This window comes from Marmota monax, unplaced genomic scaffold (assembly GCF_021218885.2).
Source record: "Marmota monax isolate L192 unplaced genomic scaffold, Marmota_monax_Labrador192_F-V1.1 WCK01_AAM20220418_F8-fsc00001, whole genome shotgun sequence".
Lineage (NCBI taxonomy): Eukaryota > Metazoa > Chordata > Mammalia > Rodentia > Sciuridae > Marmota > Marmota monax.
Window position 1 is genome coordinate 50,920,010 of NW_026693777.1, and position 21,062 is coordinate 50,941,071.

General features: G+C 34.4%; 1 protein-coding gene across 3 annotated transcripts in view; it reads left to right on the plus strand.

Moving 5' to 3' along the window:
- Window positions 1–445: 445 nt before the first annotated feature.
- Dtwd1 (DTW domain containing 1) overlaps window positions 446–21,062 on the plus strand; it is an 83,570-nt gene continuing 62,953 nt past the window's right edge. For 2 of the 3 annotated variants that reach the window (XR_006855440.2, XM_058584790.1), the window contains exons 1-4: window positions 446–587; window positions 5,784–6,094; window positions 8,381–8,524; window positions 9,851–10,109. Coding sequence is in view for 2 of the 3 variants with exons in the window: in XM_058584790.1 (XP_058440773.1) it covers window positions 5,837–6,094; window positions 8,381–8,524; window positions 9,851–10,109 (661 nt within the window). In the remaining variant the exon portion in view is untranslated. Of the gene's footprint in view, window positions 588–5,783; window positions 6,095–8,380; window positions 8,525–9,850; window positions 10,110–18,401; window positions 20,369–21,062 lie in introns of those variants that run through there. The other variant, XM_046461447.2, reaches the window with a different exon arrangement.

Sequence of the window (21,062 nt, forward strand, 5' to 3'; positions counted from 1 at the left end):
TTTACATGTTTTTATGCAAGCCAATTCATCAATATACAAACTTTTTCTAATAACTATTCAGCAGACGAAATGTTATCTTGATACAGTCACAGAAAAGTAATTGAACTAAATTCTCATGAGTAAAATGTTCTGGGGATTGATAAAGTGGAAAGTGCTCTTGGGGATCAGCATTTCTTTACAACTCACTGCAACTAAGGCTTGAATGTGTACTTCGAGAACTTCTCCAGTTTTGTGGCACCGCCCAGACTCAGAAGGAAACTGTGAGTCTGGCGATTCCGAGACCAGGCCACGGATGTCCCGGCCTTGTTCTCTGCTGGAGTCTCCCGGAACAAAAGTTACGCCGCCTTGAGAGGCTTGAGTGACTGGGCGGGATTTCCCGTCCAACTCTGCCTGGCTCTCGGAGCGGTAGGTACCTCCGCTCTGGGGCTGGCGTGGCGCTCAGCTCCAGCAACGGCTAGGCTCCGCCCTCTGGTGTCTCCTGGAAAGCGCTCCGCTGGGTCCGCGCGCGATCACTGCCCGGAGCGCGCCTCGACCTTGGGCGGAGCGGAAGAAGCGTGGAGCCGTGAGAGGACTCGCGGGTTGTGCAGGTCTGCATCCCTCTGCTATCCCGGTGCTGGTCTCTGCGCGTGTCTAGAGACTAGTGGTATGGCCTGAGCCTTGCGGCCGTGGGAAGTGAACCTTCCTTGTCAGGACCCTCGCAGAGGTTGTGCTGGGTGTCACTTGTGAGGAGGACTTTGGTCCCTGCGCGGGCGCTTGAGAGTCTTGAGGGACCTTTGGGGAAAAAGACTTCCCAATTTTTCCGCAGAACAAAACAAAAAATCCTCCCCCAACACTATGCTTTCTTAACCTCTATCATGTCTATCGTGGCAAAGTCAGTCCTCTAAGGACCCCATCCTTTAATTTTTAGTCTCTGGAGGGGTTTGCGGGAAATTGGTAGTCGTGGTTCTTCCTTAAAACAGACACAGGGATACTTACGTCATACAGTGTATTTAAAATTTTAAGATTATGGTTACATAATAAGCATAGGGAGGCGTTTGATTCATTTGTCTAAATTCTTTTTTGGGTATGTAAGGCATATAAGGAAGTCTGTGTTCACGTGCCAGTTCCATGGAGTTGAATGATAAAATCAGTACTTAAGATAGCAACATGTAAGAACTATTTATGATTGGACCCCATCTACTTTGAAAAACTTAAGACAGTGTGCCTACTGTATGTTGGATGCTGTGTAAGGAGCCATTAGTCCTGTATAAAAAACCGTGGTATCTTGGATTAAAAAAAAAAATGTTGAACTTGTACATATTATGTGACCAGTTCTTGAAAATACTCCAGAAAAAAAAAAAAAAATTGAAGTGAGTTTAATCCAGTACGGAAATGGTCCACAACAAAGTACAGGGGAATTTTAGATAATGTTCTATTGGGAAGCCAGTCAGCTTAGAATAATGGAAAAGCTAGGAGCTTTTAACATTATTTTTTTGTGTGTGTGGGAGAGGGAGTGGGGAAAAAAGTTGCCAGGCTGCTGTTTGTACAGGCTGCAGATGGCTTACAGAGGTAGTTTGCCAGGTAATTCAGTAATGAGATGAGATACATATTGTATACCTTTTTCTCAGAATGATTTTGATTGAGTTAACAAATATTTGTTGATTATCTCCTGTTACATAAGAATCAGGAATATCTGATATCAGGAAAGAATTCTGCTTTTGCAGAGTTGAATGTTAGGAGTGAATCTTCTCTGAAAGGTTGCTTCTAAATTAAGTACATTTTTCTGTGTCAAATATGTGGAACTAATTATAAGTTTTAAGAGGTAAACAGGTGTAAGAGATTGCCCTACCTCACATATAACTTGATAAGAAACTGAATTAGTGTCCTGACTTTGAGTCTGAAAATAGAAAGTTATGTGAAAGGTAGAAATGGTGCAGTTTGGTGAGTTTAATTAGTTTTTTGGGAAATAAAAGGAGGAGTGAAAACATTCCTTTTTTCAGCTTGAGTTACAGAATGGTGGATATACCATCAGGTATTTGTTAGTTTCTTAGGAATACTCATTGTGTTTTATCTTTAATCTCCACAACTCCAGTTACATTTCTCCAAATATATTTGATATTAGCAAGTATGTTTTGAAGGTTTTGAATAGTCATGTTTGCAACAAACTATTTGAACACATTTAAAGTAGGCTACTGGCTAGGTCAGAGTATATTTCCAATCATATGGTTTCAGAGACCTTTGGAGGAAGCTCTTCATGATTTACAACCTCTTAGCCTTTTTTTATGTGGCTACTTCAGCCACAGATGAGAGTGTGTTGATGAGACACTGGAAAGAGCCAGAAATATTTTCCTTTCACTATTTCAGATATTTCTGTTGTTTGATTTTTGTGGAGAAAAAAAAAAACATTTTGTAGAGATAACCATAATATCTACTTGGTTATGTGGGTGCAAAGTTAGTGACATTCAGGGTTATATTTCTGAGACATCTCAAGAGAGTGTACATTGTGAGCTCTGGAATATCTGCAAATAATTTTCTGTTGAATATCGGGCAATTATGTTGAATTTCATAGCATCCACAGGAATTGGATTCTTCAACCCCACTATGTCTGGGCCAAGCTGTTTGACAGCACATGTGCACGTGTATACCCAGAATTAGTCCAGTCCCTTTTTTTGGTAAGGCCTTGATTTGGATAACTCAGAATGCTTAGTCTTAAAATGCTTTTCAGAAGGTACCTCAGGTGACACCAGAACAAACCCAGACTGACAGGGTGTAGACAAAACATAATTAGCATCCTGAATGCAGCAAGGCTGTACTGGATGGCTTGTGATTATAGAAACTTTGTTGGCTGACTGTAGTTCTCATTTCTGGGGACTTAGAGGATCTCTTCCCAAACTTTCAATGCTGCTTCTGTCCCTAGATTAAATTTTTTATCTTAAGGTTTTGTTTTTTCCTTCCCTTAATCTGTAGGTGGACTCTGTAAAACATCTGAAAATGTATAGAAAATATTTGGTTCCATATGTACATTTTCTAGAGATAAACAAGATTTTCATGTGATTGCTAATTTCTTCTGAGACTCAAAAAAGAAAAGGGTAGTGTCTAAATATCTCATATTCTTACTAGTTGTTAAAGCATGTTCACTAAAAAGCCACTTTTAGGAAGGTGATTTGGAGTGGCATTCGAAGTAGATGTATTCTATTTGCTCATTCTAAAAATCACCTTTGCTGAGCAACCTCAGATATAAATCTGTGCCTATCAGTACATGGCAGAAATATCTACTATGCATATTTTGGTTTTTCCCTGGGATACATTTGGCAAGTGCGTTTTCCTTTTCCTTCAGTGACTACCAGCATTCTTTTTTTTTTTTCTAACAAACGTTTGAGTCTCAAGCTCACTGGGATTTACAATCTAAAAAGAAACTCTTAATGAATAATTAAAATTAGTGTCACATACTTCTTGATGGCAAATTATGTTGTATATTTATTCTTCTCTGGACTTCTTGTTCACATTTTTTTTAGGAGGCCACAGCTAGTTTCCTGTTGGGAATTATAACATTTCTCCTGTTACTGTTTGTACTCAACAGTGCCTGGAGTTTCATAAACACCACAATGCCATATAGCTTTATAGTAAGAGAATCATTTTACAACTGTGGAATGCATATCAAATTAACAGGGCCCAGTCTTTCTTCTCCTTTGAAAGATATCTTGCATCCAGAGTATGCAATTTTGGCAGCCATCATGCTTCCATGAAGAATACACAAGTGGGAAACTTATTTTACTATTTTATCTTCGATACTCAGGAATTTGAATGCTGTATAATTTTAGAAAACAGTAGAAATTCTTTGAGTGGACAATGTTAATCAAATGGTACTCTGTAAAATTTAAATTTTAATATAATTTATTTCACCTTATAGAATATTTTATAAATAACTGATAATAGATGTCTCTCTGTATAGTGGATATGTTATATGTGCTTTAAGTTGTAGAGGAATGTATCTTTTAGAACATATATGTATTAGGAAATACAAAGTGTCTTTCTTGTTTTTCCTCTACTCTCACACCATAATCAAAACAGAAAACTCCTGTGACCTCAAAAGGTATAGAGATTTCTCCCCATCCAGCAAGTCTGCAGTGGATACTAACTGGGTATCCTCTAATTTAATTCAATTGAACACTACTTGAAGATAATGTCAGATTCCACAGAGTGAGGGCTCTGTCCCCAAGGAAGATCCAGTTTCAGACACAGTTGCAAGTTTGGGCCCCAGAACTTTTTACTCACCAGCTATAAATTGAGATTCTCACAGCCCCCTCCTCAAATTTGATTAATTTATTAGAATGGCTCACAGAATTCATAGAAATACTGTACTAACTTTTGCTGTTTTTTAAATAAAGGATATTTTAAAGTATACAAATATGCAGCCAATGAAGTGATACACAGGGAAAGGTCTGAGTAGTTCCTAATGCAAGATCTTTATCCATGTGGAAGAGCTGAGGTGGGCCTCCTGGCTTGTGGATGAGTCCTCATTCACCTTTCTGGGAACCTCCAAGTGTTTAGCTATCCAGAAACTCCCAAACCCTGTGCCTTTGGATTTTTAAGGAGACTATATTATATAGGCATAATTGCTAGTAGACTGGATGGGGAACTCAGTAAGTCCTTCTATTAGATTCTTTGGCCTTCCTTCCTCCATGGGTTAGAATCCTTTCTGAAATCCTGAGTCTTATCATTCACAATCAGACAAGGTGGGTATGAAAATTTAAGATTAGAGTTTCTGTGATCTGCTGGGAAGAAGGGGAAAGAGTTACGAGCCAGGAATTGTGGATAGAAATATTTGTATATACATATACACATACTTAATTATATTATAATACCCAACAAAATTTTACTGATATTTTCATTAGAGTCCAGGATGAGATTTAGGGACATGATATTATGCAGTGTCAATTCAACGTCAGTGTAGAGTTGAATATATTCCTGGTTGATACGAGGATATGAAACCACTGAATTCTTAATATTTATAAAACAAAATTTCCATCTCTGGAACAAAAATGGAGCTAGAAAATTGATTGTCAGTGCCTAAACTTTATATTTGAAATATTTTTTTAGGATAGCATCTTTCTGTTTTTATGGAAGGAAGGACCTAAAGATATAACTGTAATTTGCTATTGTGAGTTTATTGCTTTTTAATTTTATGTTTTAAAGTATGCCAATTCAGTGGCTTTAAAACTTGTTAATTGCCACAGTCTGGCTGGGCACAAATGCCGCAGTCTGGCTGGGCACACAATCACGAGCCACCACACAGCTTGTAGATTCAAACAGCAACTCTTTATTCCCGAACTCACACCAGCCGTCTACAATCACGTTCTGGGGAAATCCACGTTCTCTGCCCAAATCCACCTCCACTGGGCTTCTATCTCCAAAATATACTGTCTGAATCCCGTGAGAACTCAAGGGGAACTCAGGCAGCAGGATACGCCCTATTCCCAGCAGGAATAATCTTAAACCTTAAACCTGGAACCTAAACTGGGAACGCCCTAAACACGATTATCTTAAAACCGGGAACACCCTAATCTGCCTTGGTCCTTGAGCAAGGTCACCTACATTCAATGTCACTGCAACATGTCAGCAACATGGGGTACGCTGGCAAGGAAATTGTCATACCTACTTGGCTAATGGCTCCCAGCAGTTAATATTTCTTAATAAGTACTAACACCAGCATACAATTGTGAATTAAACTGAGTAATTTTCTTTGTGGAAACTGTAAAATATTTCCTGTTTTAACTTGCACCTTTCAACTTTTTTATTCACAGTGCACCTATAATGTGTTTTAGAAGTAGATGTTAAACTTCAGTTTGAAGGAAGAATGTCTCTCAATCCATCTGTATTTCTTAAAGAAATCGAAGAACATAATTCAAAATTTGTGGAAACAAACAAAACTACTTCCATAGCTTCAGAAAATCCCCTTCAAAACTTATGCTTAGCATCTCAAGAAGTTCTTCAAAAAGCTCAGCAAAGTGGGAGATCAAAGTGTCTCAAATGTGGTGGTTCAAGGATGTTTTACTGCTATACATGTTATGTCCCAGTTGAAAATGTACCTATTGAACAGATTCCACTTGTGAAGGTTGGTAAGATATTTAATTGTTTGAAAGTAGGAAAATAGATTTTCAAAAGATGTTTCATATGTGCTGGTTCTAATGTAATTGATAAGCTGGATAAATAATGTCATTATGAAAACAATCTTTTTAATGAAAATTCAAACTGCCCTCTGGTAAACACAATTATTGTTAATACTGTTCCCTCAATTATTTAAGATATATCTTCCTATAAAATATGTAATAAGAACTCAAACATCTATTTCTATAATTTGATCTGTTTTTGTGCTGTTCATAGAATCAGAAATCTTAGACTTATTCATTGAGAACTAACAGTACCTGGATTGGGTTCTGGGGTCACAAATTTTGCATATTGTCTGATATTTAAACAATTTAGTCTATAAGACTTTCCCTTTTTATTGTGTGATTTATAAATTAGGTTAGGCATAAGGTTTTCAAAATTCATTAATGAGAGTCATGTATCCTTGCTATAAATTGTATCCTTCAAGATAGCCAGGTGGTCAAAAATATTGGCTTTTGGAATATTCAACTCATCAATCATATAATGAAGTCAGTTTTATTAATAATAGAATTAAAAATACTTTGTTATGATCTGCTTTCTATTTTTTTCCCTTTCTATTCTCTTCCTTCTTTACCTGGGTTAAGATAATGCTGACTTGGTACTCAGAGATCCTGGGGAAAGGGAATATAGTGTCAGCTGAGACTGAGCTTCATGAGGAAAGTCTGATGTAGAGGTCAGCCAGAAGTAGACTGATGTAAAATCATTTGTGAACTGCCTACTTAAATGGTAAATTTTCTATAAATAGAAGTTGGTTTGATGATTGAAGCAATTGACTCTAATGTATAATTGATCCCTGGGCCTAAGTGGGAAGGGTAGCAGATAATGGTGTTTGAAACCCTAACTGAAAACTATTTAAAGTAATTATTTATGGGCTAAGGTCTTTTTGGTGTATGTTATTTACATAATTGTCCAGAAAAAAAAGTTATGTATGAAATTGGGCCTACCTCGTAGTGTGCAGCAACTGCTACTTTTAAAAAGCTTTGGAAATAATGATACAACAATATGGATGAATCTCAAAATAATTAATCTCAGTTAAAGAGGGAAGATGAGGAATACTTACTGTATGATTTAATTTATTTCAAAATTATAGAAAAGTAAACCAATCTAAAGTGACATCTAGATTACCTGATGATTGGGAGTGTAGTAGTTGAGGAAGAGGGGGAGAAACAGAAGACTTTTGGTAGTAGCAAATCATTATCTTGATTGTGGCAATTGCTTCACAGGTATAATATACATTAAAATTATTAGAATTGTAACTTTGTTTAAAATGTGTAGTTTAAAATACAAGAAAAATAGTTTTTATTTCAGAGCAAATTCCTAGAATCTTGCCTGTTTAGTATGGAATGGGCACTTGAAGATGGTAGGAAATTTGTTTTTAAATAGCATTTTAAAACGTCTTTTAAATTCTGAAGTAAAGAACCCATCTCAGGAGGGGTTCTTATATACATAATGGGGAAGATGTAGCTTACATTTTCATGGTTATGGCTGAATACATGATGTGTATAGGCATTATAAAGAGAGCTAAACCAAATAAATCAAAGTAAAATAATGAAAATCTCTAACCCAAGAAATCCTAGAGAGTATATTTTTGTCTAGAGGCAGGTGTAATCCATAACAAAATGAACAGTAGGGGAAGGTGGGCAAGGTGATTTTGAAGAAAGTTATTTGTGATAGAAAGATTACATCTCTTAGACCTATTACTGTTTTTCTAATTGATAGTTATGTATGCTGTTAAAATGTACTGCTGAAAATCACAACATTCAAAACAGAGGATACCTTTGGCTTGAGAGGATCTATAAGGAACAGAATTTCAGCTTGATTTTTAAATCTTAAGTATTGTTCAACATTGCATTTCCTTTAAAAATAGCATAAAATAAACAAACCTAGAGTTTATAGGAATTATAAAAAATATTCTTGGCAAAAATACTGAAATATGAGGAATTAGACTCATTACCCATATAAATTAAGTAAAATAACACTAGATCTTTATTTTAGGAGCAGATTGTATGTCAAATGAGTTGAAAATATTTGATCTATAATATGATTAACAATATTGAGGAAGAAATTTGTGTTTGTTTTGTTTTGACTTTCACCATTCTTAATATTCTGATTTAGAAAAATATGATTATAGAAACTTAGTGTGAACTTCCTGTTTTATAGACTTTTTATTAACATAAAAATTATAATTTTTATATTTGTTTTGTTCATTTGTCTTTTTTTCCCTTCACTTTAGCTTCCATTGAAGATCGACATCATTAAACATCCAAATGAAACAGATGGCAAAAGTACTGCAATACATGCAAAACTCTTAGCACCTGAATTTGTGAACATTTACACATACCCTTGTATTCCAGAGTATGAGGAAAAAGACCATGAAGTAGGAAGCTTATTTTTTACAACTCTTTGTATTAAATATAAAAATTAATTTTAAACACCAGTTGCTTTTCTGAACTAACTTAAACACAATTTAATATTTTTCTTAATAATCTAGTGTTATGCTCATATAACATTAAACAACATGTAGTTTATTTCATTGGTGTCTTCACAGGTCAAGTGATCCTAAACTATTATGCTTTTTGGAATCTTCTGCTAAATTTTCATAGTTTTTCTATCTTATTTCTTTAGGGTTTTACTCTTTGCCAGTATTACAATGCCTGCTTTTTCTTTCTTCTCTCATCATTTTCCCATCTCTAATACAGCATGTAGCTGGTCTAATTTGATACCAAATTAGAAGTGTTGTTGGAGTATCTCTGTAAGAAGAAAAGAAAGACTGAGATAGAAGGTTTTTCATGAATTTTTTCTAAAATGAAAGCTTAGTACATAGCTTTTGTAATATGTCTTGACTGCTCAGATATTTTCCTTGTTCATGTCTAGATTCTCAATTGGTTTTCACATAGTTTATATTATTATACTAGTGGGATATTGCTGATCTTATAATAAATAGGTCTCAGAAATTAGGCCTCGGGTACTTTTGAAAGAAGCATTAAACTCTTTAGGTTTCCTGGGGGCCATTGTGAGTGTGGCTAACCTAGAAACAAAATTAAAAATTTATATATTCATTTGTTTCAGAAAGAACTTGGTTTTCTTATCAATTTATATATGTTTTGATTGAATTTATTTACTAAGTTGTGTTTGTAAATAATATCTGAGTTTTAGATCTAGGAATATATTTTTATTTCCTTCTCTGGTCAGCTAGATACACTTATGTTGATTAAATGGAACACATTGTATTATACTATTGAACCCTGCCATTAATAATGGCTATAAAGACCCATTACATCAATTCCTTGCCAGCATTCACTATGTATATATCTTTGCTTATCATATAGGTGAAAATAGTATTTAATCATTGAGCAGTAGTCAGTGGTTCTTTTATAAAGTATCATGCACTTTGCCTTTTTATCTTGTGAAATGTACTTTTGATTTTTAATTCAAGATACAGTTAACTTTGCCCTCTCAATCAGTGAATAAATTATTTTGAAGTAATACTTTAAGATGGTTATTATGATTTTAGATTATTAGGGAAGAGCCAGAAACTTTATCATGAATATTGAAGAAACATGTACAGTAGGACTAACCTAATACTTGTTTCTCACATATTCAACATATTTTCTCCCTAAAGTTTTAGGTCACTTTTGAACTTATTTTGATCATAGCACACAACTAACCTCAGTTGTTTTTTTTGTTTGTTTGTTTGTTTTAGGTTGTACTTGTTTTTCCTGGACCTCAGTCTATCTCAATAAAAGATATTTCTTTTCACTTGCAAAAAAGGAGTCAAAATAAAAGTAGAGGCCAAAATGATGACCTTGACAAGCCATCTTTTAAACGAAAAAAAATTGAAGATCAGGAGGACTATGATTTGAATGATAGTATGTGCAAAAACACAATACTGAAAAAAATTATCTTTATAGATAGCACCTGGAACCAAACCAACAAAATATTCTCTGATGAGCGACTTCAAGGTAAGGACAAAAAAAGGTTTGTTTGGTTTTATTTATTTATTTAGATTGCTCCTCCTCTATCAATGTTTATTTTCAAAAAACTTCAGATTTATAGTAAAAAGGAAAATTATATTTAATATGTATAAATTTGCCTTATTTCTCTTCCTATATTTGATGTGTGTGTGTGTGTGTGTGTGTAATAGTGTTTAACCATTTGAAAGTTAAGTTGTAGGCTTCTCAACACTTTACACTGGTAAACATTTGGAATTACTTTCTCTGTAAAGTCTGGCAAAAGGTACATTTTCACCATTTTAAGTGCATTCTTAATTTCAGAACTCATAATAAGATAATGAAAACATAATTTCTAATACATTAAACTGAGGTTTAGAGTTAGTTTGTTCAGCTTAATCCTATCAAATAATAAAATGTTTTAAAATGGAAAACCAATGATTTATAACAAAAATGGATTGTTTCTTGTGGAAGTAACTTGGCTTCTCCAGAAATTGGTATTTCACATGTATAGAGGTCGTATTTGGAAAGCCCCAATTATTCCCCATGGTACAATAAGGAGCTAGTAGGAGCAGGGAATAATTGGGGCTTTGCCAATTATTACCTTAACATGGTAATTACAAGGAGCAAATGAAAGAAGATAAGTCAAAATCTTTGGCAAAACTATTTAAGAAAGAGATTATTCAAAGTCTCTTGTACTTTAGATTTGCCCAAAATAGATTTATACAAAGGATTTCTGTTACTTCTTCCCAATTCACATAGAAAGTGTATGTTTCAATTCTGTGCTAGATCAAATTTTTTTTTCCCACCTGCCTGCCCGTCCTTCTAGATCATAATTTTTTAAAAACTTTTTTTTAAGTTGTACATGACACAATACCTTTATTTTATTTATTTATTTTTTTAATGTGGTGCTGAACCTAGTGCTTCACACGTGCAAGGCAAACGCTCTACCACTGAACCACAACCTCAGCCCCTAGATCATAATTTTGTAATTCTCTCCTTTAAAAGTTATTAATTGCTAGATATACTAGAAAGGGAATTTTTAAAGTGTATATGTTGAATTTTTTAAATGTTAATTTTTATGTAATTCAACATATTTTTAAAGATTCCTACATATTTTAAAGCATATTTTTAAAAACATATTGGATTAGTGGTGATAACTACTAAACATTTATTTTTATATTTAACATATTTTAGAACATATTAGAAATATTAGAGAAACAAGAGTTTAAGGATAGTTAAGAACTTAGAACATTTTCAAATGTCTGCCTTTACCTCTTGATGGTAATTAACATTGATACAAATGTTTTAAAAGGACTTAGTCTTAGTTTTGGTTGGTATAACTATTGTTTGTCTTTGAATCAGAATTGCTTAAATTGAAATGTTTTTAAACTACCTAGACAGAATACTGTAAATGCAGAATTTTTTATTTTTCCATTTATTCCATTATTTATTGAATATTGTGCCATATATTTGTTGAATACCTATTACTGGATAGGCAGTGTCCTAGATTTGAGGGAAGCAAAGGAGAATAAGGCAAACTGTGCCCTCTCAGTGATTACAGTAGCTATCAATTATAGTTGTGTTCAGCTTCATGGAACAGAAGCCTAGTTAGAACCTTTTAAATAAGTATCAGGTTTACTTTTCACACAAAAAAGTCCAGAGGTGTATAGCTTAGGGTTGGTATAGGGACTTCACAATGCTATTAAGAGCTCGTACTTCTGTTTTCCTCATTCACTATTACTTCCATCCTCATGTAGCTTGTCATGAAGGTAGGACATTTTTTCCAGGCAAGATAAGGGGCAAAAGATGTGTGTGTGTGTGTGTGTGTGTGTGTGTGTGTGTTTATTAATATAAAAGTCAAACAATTACATTCCTGAAGGTTCTCCTTATAGATGTTAGTTTTTTCTCTTTGGCCAGAACTGGTTCACATGATTATCTTGGCTATAAGGAAGGCTGGATAATTGTTTTTTAGCTGGACACATGCCACACTGAAAAGAATTGAAAGTTGGTTAACATGAGAAAAAAAGAGAGTAGATGTCCAGAAGTATTGGACATTTTCTGCTAAATAATCGATTTTAGGAAACAGATAAACAGGTAAACAGATAAGAAAATTCACTGGGTGTGAAGTGCAGTAGCATTATTTAGGAGACTGCCTGGAATCTCTGAAAGATTCTTAGAGTTGCTATTTATTGAAATATTGAATAAATTGGTGAGGGGGAACATTTCAGGACAAAAGAATGACATATGCATAAAGATATTAAAAATAATTTAGCACTTAAAAAACTGATTTAATATGGTCTACAATATATACATATGCAAATGGCAGAAAAAACTAGAGAAATTCAAATTGTGAATGCCCTTAAATATCATGCCTGGGAATTTGGTCTTTGATCCATGAGGGTGTGATTAATTTGTATTCTATTTTTTTTTAAAATTTTTTATTGTTGGTTGTTCAAAACATTACAAATTTCTTGATATCATATTCCACATTTTGATTCAAGTGGGTTATGAACTCCCACCTTCACCCCATACACAGATTGCAGAATCACATCAGTTACACATCCATTGATTTACATATTGCCATACTAGTGTCTGTTGTGCTCCGCTGCCTTTCCCATCCTCCACCATCCCCCCTCCCCTCCTCTCCCCTCCCCTCCCCTCCTCTCTCTCTACCCCCTCCACTGTATAACCCTGAGGGTCTCCTTCCATTTCCATGCAATTTCCCTTCTCTCTCCCTTTCCCTCCCACCTCTCATCCCTGTTTAATGTTAATCTTCTCATGCTCTTCGTACCTACTCTGTTCTTAGTTACTCTCCTTATATCAAAGAAGACATTTGGCATTTGTTTTTTAGGGATTGGCTAGCTTCACTTAGCATAATCTGCTCTAATGCCATCCATTTCCCTGCAAATTCTATGATTTTGTCATTTTTTAATGCAGAGTAATACTCCATTGTGTATAAGTGCCACATTTTTTTTATCCATTTGTCTATTGAAGGGCATCTAGGTTGGTTCCACAGTCTTGCTATTGTGAATTGAGCTGCTATGAACATCGATGTAGCAGTGTCCCTGTAGCATGCTCTTTTTAGGTCTTTAGGGAATAGACCAAGAAGGGGAATAGCTGGGTCAAATGGTGGCTCCATTCCCAGCTTTCCAAGAAATCTCCATACTGCTTTCCAAATTGGCTGCACCAATTTGCAGTCCCACCAGCAATGTACAAGTGTACCCTTTTCCCCACATCCTCGCCAGCACTTGTTGTTTGACTTCATAATGGCTGCCAATCTTACTGGAGTGAGATGGTATCTTAGGGTGGTTTTGATTTGCATTTCTCTGACTGCTAGAGATGGTGAGCATTTTTTCATGTACTTGTTGATTGACTGTATGTCCTCCTCTGAGAAGTGTCTGTTCAGGTCCTTGGCCCATTTGTTGATTGGGTTGTTTGTTCTCTTATTGTCTAATTTTTTGAGTTCTTTGTATACCCTGGATATTAGGGCTCTATCTTAAGTGTGAGGAGTAAAGATTTGTTCCCAGGGTGTAGGCTCCCTATTTACCTCTCTTATTGTTTCTTTTGCTGAGAAACAACTTTTTAGTTTGAGTAAGTCCCATTTGTTGATTCTAGTTATTAACTTTTGTGCTATGGGTGTCCTATTGAGGAATTTGGAGCCCGACCCCACCGAATGTAGATCGTAGCCAACTTTTTCTTCTATCAGACGGCGTGTCTGTGATTTGATATCAAGCTCCTTGGTGCATTTTGAATTAACTTTTGTGCATGGCGAGAGAAAGGGATTCAGTTTCATTTTGTTGCATATGGATTTCCAGTTTTCCCAGCACCATTTGTTGAAGATGCTATCCTTCCTCCATTGCATGCTTTTAGCCCCTTTATCAAATATAAGATAGTTGTAGTTTTGTGGATTGGTTTCTGTGTCCTCTATTCTGTACCATTGGTCCACCCGCCTGTTTTGGTACCAGTACCATGCTGTTTTTGTTACTATTGCTCTGTAGTATAGTTTGAAGTCTGGTATCGCTATACCGCCTGATTCACACTTCCTGCTTAGCATTGTTTTTGCTATTCTGGGTCTTTTATTTTTCCATATGAATTTCATGATTGCTTTCTCTATTTCTACAAGAAATTCCGTTGGGATTTTGATTGGCATTGCATTAAACCTATAGAGAACTTTTGGTAATATCGCCATTTTGATGATGTTGGTTCTGCCTATCCATGAACAGGGTATATTTTTCCATCTTCTAAGATCTTCTTCTATTTCTCTCTTTAGGGTTCTGTAGTTTTCATTGTATAAGTCTTTCACCTCTTTTGTTAGGTTGATTCCCAAGTATTTTATTTTTTTTGAAGATATTGTGAATGGAGTGGTTGTCCTCATTTCCATTTCAGAGGATTTGTCGCTGATATACAGGAATGCCTTTGATTTATGCGTGTTGATTTTATATCCTGCCACTTTGCTGAATTCATTTATTAGCTCTAATAGTTTCTTTGTAGACCCTTTTGGCTCTGCTAGGTATAGAATCATGTCTTCTGCAAATAGTGATAATTGAAGTTCTTCTTTTCCTATTTTTATGCCTTTAATTTCTTTCGTCTGTCTAATTGCTCTGGCCAGTGTTTCGAGAACTATGTTGAACAGAAGTGGAGAGAGAGGGCATCCCTGTCTTGTTCCAGATTTTAGAGGGAATGCCTTCAATTTTTCTCCATTCAGAATGATGCTAGCCTGAGGCTTAGCATAGATTGCTTTTACAATATTGAGGTATGTTCCTGTTATCCCTAGTTTTTCTAGAGTTTTGAACATAAAGGGATGCTGTACTTTGTCGAATGCTTTTTCCGCATCTATCGAGATGATCATATGGTTCTTATTTTTAAGTCTATTGATGTGGTGAATAACATTTATTGATTTCCGTATATTGAACCAGCCTTGCATCCCAGGGATGAATCCTACTTGATCATGGTGCACAATTTTTTTGATATGTTTTTGTATCCGATTCGCCAGAATTTTATTGAGGATTTTTGCATCTAGGTTCATTAGAGATATTGGTCTGTAGTTTTCTTTCTTTGAAGTGTCTTTGTCTGGTTTAGGTATCAGGGTGATGTTGGCCTCATAGAATGAATTTGGAAGTTCTCCCTCTTTTTCTATTTCCTGAAGTAGGTTGAAAAGTATTGGTATTAGTTCTTCTTTAAAGGTTTTGTAAAACTCTGCTGTATACCCATCCGGTCCTGGGCTTTTCTTAGTTGGTAGTCAGGAGGATATAGACAACCTAAACAGACCAATATCAATTGAGGAAATAGAAGAAACCATCAAAATACTACCAACTAATTTGTATTCTAAGTGTAATGGAAAGAACTGAGCTGGGAGTTGACTTCCAGACCCATTTCTGTCACTATGTATATTGGCAAAGAGTTGGGATTTTGGGGGATGTGGGAGAGTGGGGATGTTATATTACATTTTAAAGTAAGTTATTATGTTTATTTTTAAAATATGTAGTATTAAGTTATAGAGCAGAGTGATATAATGAACAGTGAAGAGCCCCAGCACCAGAATAATATCAATAATTTCCATTGGTTTTTCTGTCCCATATCATTCCCCTTTCCCTCTGACAGTGAATTATTTTCCTGAATTCTGTGTTTTTCATTCTTTTGGGTTTTTTTTTTTATTGTAATGTTATATGCATGTGTTTTCATAAGTTATGTGTTGTCTTATTTGATGTCTGACTACATGAATATACTCATATAGTCTCATCTCCTATTGATGAAGCACTTGGGTTATTTCTAGGTTTTGCTATTATAAATAGTGCTTCTATAAACATTATTGTACATATGCAAACTCCTCTAGGAAACATACCTAGCAGTTGAATTGTTTGGTTGGTTGTTGAATATGAAAATATTCAGCTTTGTACAACAATGCCAGATTATTTTCAAAGTGGGTTTATAAATTCATACTCAAATCATTAATATATAAAAGTTTCCATTGATTCATAATCCCTCCTATGTTGGTATGTCTCGTGTCTGCTTTTTCCAAGTCTGTTGTGTATAAATGCTGTCTCGTTATGGTATTAATTTGCATTTACCTAGTTACTAATTGTATTGAGCAGCATTTTGTTTATTTTGCCTTATACACGTGCTATTCTGTGAAATTTCTAGTGTTTTATTTATCCTCTAGTGTTTTGAAATATCTTTGCAGTCTGGTTCATCTTTGTAATTTCTTTTTGGTAGATTTTGAGGAAAATTTTTTAGTGTGGAATTTATAAATCTTTGTTTATACCTTTTAGTCTCTTGTTTATTTTAAATCTTTCTTTAACTTAAGTTAGTATATTTTAAATTTTCATAGATTTTTGCATTTTCTATACAAATAATATCACTTGTATTCCTTCCAGTTCTCATGTGATCAATTCATTAACTAATTTTATTTTTCTTTTTGCTATGTTAATTAAGACCTCATGCAATATTGAATGAAAACTCTGTAGAGGTTATATTTTTCATGTTTCAGGCTGATAATCTATCTTTTAGATAGCAGATTTATAATTGCTGTGAATATTGATATATTTGGATCTGTTTTTACTGTCTTAATTTTTATTTCTATTTGAATATTTTAAAATATGTTTTCCTGGCTTTTCTTTGATTGAATGAAATTTTTTCAAAATTCCTTTCTGAATTCTTTCAGAGGATTGTGGATATGTCACTTTAAAATGTTCAAAACCAAACAATATTTTAACCTGTCCTTTTAGACAATGTAAGGACTTGGTACACTTATGCTTCATTCAGCCTTCTCCTGGTTCACAGTCTTATTATTACTATTCATTATTTTTGTTCTGTCCTTTATTTTGAGCCCACAAATTAGATATTATCATTTTTATTTTATACATGCAACCTTTATTTGGATTTGCATAGATGTTTACCATTTTATTTGCTCAGCATTCTAATAATACAATACTTTGCTGAAATATATTCTTTAGGAACTCTTTTAAATAGGTTTCTTGTTGGCATGGTTCAGTTTTTGTTTATTAATGTTTTTAATGTTTTCATGCTTTTCCTTGATGCATTATTCTGCTGCGTACGCAATTTGTTACCAGGTTTTTTTTTTTCTTTTCTTTTTTGACATATTGACAATATTATTTCAATGTCTTCAACATTCTTTTGTTGTGAATAAAGTTTCTTGTCGTTTATCATTCCTTTGCATGTGATCTGTCCCTTTTAAATAACTTCTTTTAAAATCTTCTCCTTGATGTTTCACAGTTACTTTACTATGTATTGGTCCTAGACAGATTGAATTTATTCTGCTTCGGATATATTATGGTTCATGTATATGTAGCTTTGCATTTTTAAAAATAATTCCTGGAAAAGTTGTAGGCATCATCTCTTTAAATGCTATCTCTATTTGTTTTTTCCTTCTTGAACTCCTATTAGACATTTGATCCTCCATATCTCTTAATACCTTAAAATTTCTTATTTATTTCTTGTTCATTTTTTATATTTCTGAGGTAACTTTGATGTAAAAGTGAAATCTGACAGTAGGAAATCATTTATGACTCAGAGGTTCCTAATTGGTCAGTGGACTAACTGATTTTGATGCTACCTTCTCCCTTTTATTTTTCCCTTTGAAATACAATATGCTGAAAATATGGCTAATTAATATAACACAAACCTAAGTACTAATCTGATGAGCTGAAAGCATTTTGGGTTTGCATGCTGACATCTGAGTTGTAAAAGATAAAGAGTTCTGCATCATTAATCATTTCCTCTTTAAATGTATAAGACCAAGTCATTCTAGCTGACTGTAATTGAGGCTAAGCAGCATGGATGTGATGGAGCTAAAGAAATAGCTCTATGTAGTCTAATCATGAAGATATAGCCTAAAAGTGACAATCTAAAAGTAAACTTTTATCAGTATTAAGGACCATTAAGTTTCCTATCTCTGTCAGTGGGTTCAAGAATGACATTTTAAATTCAGTTTTTCAGAGAAATGAAACCCTTTTGAACACTGGTAAATTTAGTCTTGTCGTGGGTTGAAGTTTTAAAAGACTAGTACTTGTGTATTAAAAGTTCCCTACTTTTCCTCCATTGCTACAAGGTGGATGACTCATGGATAAGATTTCATTCTGTGTCTTATATTGCTTCTATATATACCTCAGTACATTTAAAATCATAATCTTACTTGTATTGAAGCAACTTAACCTATGTATTTCTTTAAAGTCCTTAAAATAATTAAAGAATTCATTATTATTGTATCACACCCTTGGTTAAAAAGTATTTATATTTTTTCTTTTTTTTTTTCTTCTCCTTTTTTTTCTTTTTTTATGGCAGGGTTGTTACAAGTTGAATTGAAAACAAGAAAAACTTGCTTTTGGCGCCATCAAAAAGGAAAGCCAGATACTTTCCTTTCCACAATTGAAGCCATTTACTACTTTCTAGTAGACTACCATACTGATGTATTAAAAGAAAAATACAAAGGACAATATGACAATCTTTTATTTTTCTACTCTTTTATGTACCACTTGATAAAGAATGCCAAGTGCTCTGGAGATAAGGAAACAGCAAAACATACCCAGTAGTTGATAACAAGTCACCTATCATTTTATTTTGCTAAAATTAATAAACTTATAGTTGTGCTTTGTTTATTCTTGGGAAATAATTGTATATAATAGCTGCAATATCACTTGAAAAAATTCCATTTTCACTCATATTTTTTAAAACAAAATTGTATCTGAGGCAATTTTTCAGAGATAAAGTTGATTATAAAAACCTTATTTTGAAAGTTATTTGCTCAATTTTGGCATATCTCAGTTTTATCGCTATATTTTAATAAAATGTTTTATCTATGTAATTATAATTAAATATTTGATTAGAGGTCTTTGTTTCTTTTTCACCTATACTTTTTTACCTTTGGATTTAGATGAGGTCAGAATGTTTATGCTGAAAAAAAATTGATACCGATTTGTTTGAGGTTAGTGACAAATGTAGGCACAACTAGAATTAGAGCTCTAGTTTGTTTCTAGTGCTATTTCTCTAAGTCTTCACTGTCTGTGATGAACATTTACCGCCTCTTGCATCTGCCTGTTATCTCTTTGAAGGGAAGATTGTTAATAATCATACGGTCCTCCATTGAGATGGGATATGTGACCTAGGAAGATGAGTGTTGTAGCACATCCAAAATGCAGTGATTGATCCAGGGCTGAGCACATGACCCAATAGTAAAGGAGTCCTTTTTGATGAGTCCTGTGGATGCTGTAGAAGGTGGGGTTTAAACTGGGCACATTGGTGCAGGACTGTCATCCCAGTTACTGTGGAGTCTGAGGCTGGATGATCCAGGTTTGAAGCCAGCCTGGGCAACTTAGTGAGACACTGTCAAAACAGACAAACAAACAAAAAGGGTTGATTCAATCCTTAATACTGAGACACTGAGAGAGAGAGAGAGAGAGGGAGAGAGAGAGGATTTACTTTTCAAAAGACAATATTGTACAGTGGCTAAATGCACATATTCTAGAACTAGACAACTGAATCTAAATTTCAACTTTGCTTTTTTATGTAACAGCCATATGTCAATTTTTTCATCTGTGGCAATCTTATAGAATTACTATGAGGATTAACTGAATGAATGTATATTAAGGGCTTTCAGCATCACCTAGAATATTAAGTGCCATATTCCCAGCCCTTATTATTTATTTGGCATTGTGAACTAAGAATGATTTAAAACTAGGGCTGCTACCAGGTGAAAAGATCCAGTGTTAGAATGAAGGCAGAAGAAGAAAACAGGGTGGAGAGATAAAGAGAGACTGAGTTTTGATGACTTAAGCACAGATGTGGGTGCTTTTGAATGGAACCCTACCATGCTCTATAGCTTTTGTTTGCCCCTCTATAGCTACCCTTAACTCTTTTCAATTCTGCTCCCTGCCTGTGAAATATGTTCCCTTGTTCTCTGACTTTTGATTTGATTCAACAAATGAGATGCATCAGCAAGAAATTAGAGGTTGAAGGGAAAATCATTTATTTCCCTGCCCCTTTCTTGTCAGGTCCTCATGGGTTGATTGTGTCCTTTTACAGAATGCCATTTTATCAGGTATCCTTTCCCTTCCCAAGCAATTATCCCAGTTTCCTCTCTAGATTCAGATCCCTGCTCCTTCCCTCTGCACATTTTCATTTAAGGTAGTAACGGTTCCACTTGTTGCTAAGTCTCAGGGTAGATCATTATCCTTTGTTATTTTCCCTCATCCCTACTCATACTTTTATAAATACTCATTTTATTATGCTCCAATAAAGTGACTTCATTTGAAGATGCTTTTGTTCACTTGAAGTTTCTGTTTCTATCTGGGGCTCTGACTAATATGTATTAGACACTAGGAATAATAGTACATATCTCAAAGCTTATGCATTGGGACATATAATATGTTTTATAAAAAAACAAAATTCATAAAAATAAAACAGTTCTTGGCAAAATTAGTTTGCTGCACATTATATTTCTTGAAAATTCAAAAGGCACAGCATATTAAAGATTCTGAAAAGTCCTGAAATAAGCATTCTGTACTTTTACTTAATTTAATATATCTTAAGCTTTCTTGAATACATAATGCCTATTTAACATCCATGGAAATAGAATATTTAGGATATTGTGGTTTAGAGCAGCTCCTGAGCAACAAAACTAAAGAGATAAGGTAAATTATCAATAGGTCATACAGTTAGTGGCAAAACTTGGTCTAGATAGTCTGGGACTTCTGACTTGGTTTTGTTTAGTGAGATCACCATTATATTTTGCTATTCATAGAAAGGAATGTGGATGTTATAGTCAGCTTTTTCACTGCTGCGACTAAAAGACCGAACCAGAATAATTGTAAAGAAGGAAAAGTTTATTTGAGGACTCATGGTTTTAGAGGTCTCAGTCCGTAGAAGGCCAGCTCCATTCCTCAGGGCTCCAGTTAAGGTAGAATATCATGGTGGAAAAGTGTGGCAGAGGGACACATGTATGGCAGA